The sequence below is a fragment of the Phocoena sinus genome, chromosome X (assembly GCF_008692025.1).
Source record: "Phocoena sinus isolate mPhoSin1 chromosome X, mPhoSin1.pri, whole genome shotgun sequence".
Lineage (NCBI taxonomy): Eukaryota > Metazoa > Chordata > Mammalia > Artiodactyla > Phocoenidae > Phocoena > Phocoena sinus.
Window position 1 is genome coordinate 76,919,432 of NC_045784.1, and position 4,855 is coordinate 76,924,286.

The 4,855-nt window shown below is 40.2% G+C and overlaps 1 protein-coding gene across 1 annotated transcript; it reads left to right on the forward strand.

Moving 5' to 3' along the window:
* The first annotated feature begins 426 nt into the window (after positions 1-426).
* On the forward strand, positions 427-4,491 carry PABPC5 (poly(A) binding protein cytoplasmic 5). The gene is made up of 2 exons (XM_032618727.1): positions 427-507; positions 1,052-4,491. The coding sequence occupies exon 2, from the start codon at positions 1,193-1,195 to the stop codon at positions 2,339-2,341; it is 1,149 nt and encodes a 382-aa protein (XP_032474618.1). The 5' UTR covers positions 427-507; positions 1,052-1,192; the 3' UTR covers positions 2,342-4,491.
* The last annotated feature ends 364 nt before the right edge of the window (positions 4,492-4,855 follow it).

Here is a 4,855-nt window from a genome sequence, read left to right on the forward strand (position 1 = left end):
CGTTTAAAAAAACAAAAAAATTATGAGAGTCCCTTCCGCCTAGGTCTTCACCTCCTTTGATTTTGGGGTCAGTAGCCTAAAGGTAATATTTTAAAATAATAAATAAAATTTCAAAAATAAGAAATGAAAAATCTAGAAACCATTTAAATCTTTTTCTTTCGTTCGTTCTTTTCTCTTTTTTTCTTTCTTTCTTTTTTTTTTTAACATCTTGGCACACAGCAAGCGGGAAGTTACTTAGCACGGTTCCGGGTTTCCTTGCGCCCCGCCCGCTCGCCCTACCACAGCTAGAAGCTTTTAGTCCCTGGGTCGGTGTGTCCTGCAGGGCGCAATCCCTGTCCATCGGTCTGCGCTCTGCCCGCCCGCCGCGCATCTGCCCTTCTTTCCTGACTCCGCCCCGCATCTGTCCGGAACCTCCTCGCGTCTGAGCTGACCCAGTGCGCGTCTGCCAGTCAGTCCCTCCGGACCCGCCGCGAGTCTCAGGCTGCCGAAATCTCTGCGCGTCACTCGGTCCGTACCCAGTGGGCATCTTGGGTATCTGGGCGGTCTCCGGTCCCCCGCGCGTGTGTCTGTCTGTCTGTCTCTCTGTCCGATCCGCCGCCTGCAGGCTGCCTGCCCGGCCGCAGCGCACCAAGTGTCCAGTCTGCCCTTTCGCTGACGCTGAGTGTGTGTAGCGCGGCCTTAGTGAGCGCGAGCCCGCCTGAGACCGGCCAGGCAGCCGGCGGAGGAATACATGTTCGGCTCCTGCCCTTGTTGATATCATTTTAAGCCCACACGAGCTTGAGGCCTATATTTATGCAGAAAACGGGTCGTGAGGCCTCTGTCGGCAAGGCTAGGTGTGGGGAGCCAGCCAGCTGCTTGATGATTTCTTACAATTTAACGGGGAAAGGGACATTTCTTTCCTGCTACTGGCTTTTGAAACTGATTTTAGATCTGAATGGGTGGAAATTCTAAGCCACCTTAGGGAGAACGGATTCGTCATTGGGGTGCTTTTTTGTCTGATGCATTTGTTCTGAGCCTGCTGACCAGCTGTTTCTGAACTTCATTTTCTCAGCCTCAACAGTGATTCTGAGTCTGCTTTTAGCTTCCTTCGCCTTGGCTTTTTTTCTGTTTGTGAACAGCTGCTTGGCCCATAGCTTAGAGAAAGCAACCTCTTTTTCTCTCCCAAGAAAGCCTCCTCCCTGTGTTCAGAGAGATGGGGAGTGGGGAGCCTAATCCTGCTGGCAAGAAAAAGAAGTACCTCAAGGCTGCCCTGTATGTGGGTGACTTGGACCCAGATGTCACCGAGGACATGTTATATAAAAAGTTCAGGCCTGCTGGCCCTCTTCGCTTCACCCGAATCTGCCGTGACCCGGTGACCCGCAGCCCCCTGGGCTATGGTTATGTTAACTTCCGCTTTCCTGCGGATGCTGAGTGGGCCTTGAACACCATGAATTTTGATTTGATTAACGGCAAACCTTTCCGCCTAATGTGGTCTCAGCCAGATGACCGCTTAAGAAAGTCTGGAGTTGGAAATATATTCATCAAAAACCTGGACAAATCCATAGACAATAGGGCCCTTTTTTATCTGTTTTCTGCTTTTGGGAGCATTCTCTCCTGCAAGGTAGTATGCGATGACAACGGCTCTAAGGGTTATGCCTATGTGCACTTTGACAGCCTGGCCGCTGCCAATAGGGCCATCTGGCACATGAATGGAGTGCGGCTCAACAACCGCCAGGTGTACGTTGGCCGATTCAAATTTCCGGAAGAGCGGGCAGCTGAAGTTAGAACTAGGGATAGAGCGACTTTCACCAATGTTTTCGTTAAAAACTTTGGAGATGACATGGATGACGACAAACTGAAGGAACTTTTCAGTGAATACGGGCCAACTGAGAGTGTTAAGGTAATAAGAGATGCCAGTGGGAAATCGAAAGGCTTTGGATTTGTGAGATACGAGACACACGAGGCTGCCCAAAAGGCTGTGTTAGACCTGCATGGAAAGTCCATCGATGGGAAAGTCCTCTATGTAGGGCGAGCACAGAAGAAAATTGAACGCCTGGCTGAGTTAAGGCGAAGATTTGAGCGGCTGAGATTAAAAGAAAAAAGTCGGCCTCCAGGGGTGCCTATCTATATTAAGAACCTAGACGAGACCATCGATGATGAAAAACTGAAGGAGGAATTTTCTTCCTTTGGATCAATTAGCCGGGCCAAAGTGATGGTGGAAGTGGGGCAAGGCAAAGGGTTTGGTGTTGTCTGCTTCTCCTCTTTTGAAGAGGCTACCAAAGCAGTAGATGAGATGAATGGTCGCATAGTGGGCTCCAAGCCTCTGCATGTCACGCTGGGCCAGGCCAGGCGCAGGTGGTGAGAATAAGAATGCTCAATTTGTTTCAGCCTTAAGCTGGTGCCTACTTAGTTTGGGCTACTTTGTGATAAGAGGTTATTTTATGTGAATTCACAGCTTTTTTTAAGTGAATACTTTCTTTTGAAAAAAAGTGAAACTAGAAAACCTTGTTCATTTTAGTGAAGAACATAATTTCTAATTGTAAAACTGTCATTTTGTACTATTTTTCGATATAATAGCCTTAGGAATATGTAGAATAAAATTTATTCCTCCACATGCTTTTTTGCTAAATCAGTCAAGTGAGGTAATGGAGTATATTTCCTTCCTTATTTCACTAATACTACTAAATTAATTTTCTCCTATGAAAGTATTCTCGAGATGGTCCTTACTTCTGAGTCTATCACAGTGAAAATTTCTAACTTGCTTTTTGAGAAATCAGTAGAGCAGGGGAAAGCGTATATGATCCAGTTAATATTTGTGTATAGGTTCACTTTAAATTATTATTTAAAATGAATATTCCTTTTAAAAGATATGAGCTTTCTTTCTTCCTTTTATTTATTTATATATTTTTTCCTTTTTAATATATTGTGGGCATACCACAGACTTGATAGTGACTTTGACTAAGTTTTGAGAGTTTTCGTTATTAACTTCATGCCCAGAGAAAGAAGCATATTGGTAGTTCCTCAATCAATACCTTAGAAAATTAATACTTTAAACATTGATTATTTAAATTCTAAGTTTCATCTTAAAAACCTTTTCTGAAAGCTTTGATATTTGAAGACAGTCTAAGGAGCATTCTTTTTTTTTTTTTTTTTTGCGGTATGCAGGCCTCTCACTGTTGTGGCCTCTCCCGTTGTGGAGCACAGGCTCCGGACGGGCAGGCTCAGCGGCCATGGCTCATGGGCCCAGCCGCTCCGAGGCATGTGGGATCTTCCCGGACTGGAGCATGAACCCGTGTCCCCTGCATCAGCAGGCGGACTCTCAACCACTGCACCACCAGGGAAGCCCTAAGGAGCATTCTTATCACTCATTTTTCTAAACTCCTTAGTAGGTATACATGGATCATGTTTAATCAACAAGAAAGGTGAATAACAGCACTGAATTGCCTTTGTCTATAAATAACTTTAGGATTAACTTCAGCCTCTGTTGTGTCAATATAGAAGGTAAACAATCCTGTAATGATGTGGAAAACTACTTTGAATAACATCTTCTATTAAACTTGTCATTATCTCTTATAAATTGTTGAATATATCAATAAGGTAATATTCACAGATGTTTCAAAGTTAAGGAAAAGGTCATCTCTCTTGATTAAGTCACATGCCTCCATCTATCACATGAGAGCTCTTAATTGTTTTCTTTTTGTTTTCTTTTTGTCTAGCTGCTTGAAAGTTGTGACAAAATGTTCTGTTCTATATTGCAATTACATTATTTAGCCTGTAATTTCTATACTATGGACTTTCTGTGTTTCACTTTTAGTTCCCTCTTCTCCATATCCATCTACCTTCCATCCATATTACACTTGCTTTCATATTTTCTTTGGATTGCCTTTCTTTTAATATATGCCAGTTCGAATCGATTTTGGGATTAGAGAGATAAATACCTAATTTATGTAAAATTGAAATAATTACTTTTTAAAAATAGGATTCACTCATACCACAGATCCAACAGTAAGAAAATGTTTTAACTCTAATCTCAGTTGGTTTTTATTTATATAGAAATCTTTGGTTTCATACATAATACAATATAAATATATAATTTTATTAACACTTTTGTTGGCTATTTGCCCATAAAATAATGAGAATAACCTGTTTCTATGTAATTGTTTATCTACAAATGACTTGTATATTCATTATCAAATATTTTCAAATGGAAATTACTGTTTTTATCGATTATAAACATAATACATGCTTCTTGTAAAATAATGTACAACAATGCAGAAACTTATAAAGAAGGAATTAAAATTCCCAGAGTTCAGAGATAACCACTATTAGTATTTTGTGTGTGCATTAATATTTTAAGTGTATGCATATACTTTCATGCCTTTTCCCCTATGTATACACACACTGTTTTACAAAAAAAAAAAAAGAAAACATACTATATGTACTGGGTTTTTTTATTTTAAACTAAAACATAATCATCTTTTCATATCAATAAATACCAATCTGTATCATCAATTAGTGACTGCATAGTATTCCATTGGGTGGATGTACTATAACTTACCTTAAGTAGTTCATTATTGAATGAGCTTTACATGCTTTTCAGTGTTTCTACATTTGTAAACAATGCTGTGATGAGCATCCTTGCTTAAAAACAGTATGAGTTATAGGAGCTTGATAAAAAATATCTAGAGCATGTAAAAGCTTAAATCTACTAGAAAAATAAAAATGCACATCATATTGATATATATGTATCTAAAATTTGAAAAGTTACTGATATATTCTTCATTTAAATACAAAAGAAAAAACTAACAGGATATAATTTTTCATATTTTATGAGTCTACTTGCTTTACATCATTGTGATCATTAAGATATATGAAA

Bases quoted from the DNA above. Each gene is read 5' to 3' on its own strand.
- PABPC5 (XM_032618727.1), top strand. From the start codon at position 1,193: ATGGGGAGTGGGGAGCCTAATCCTGCTGGCAAGAAAAAGAAGTACCTC.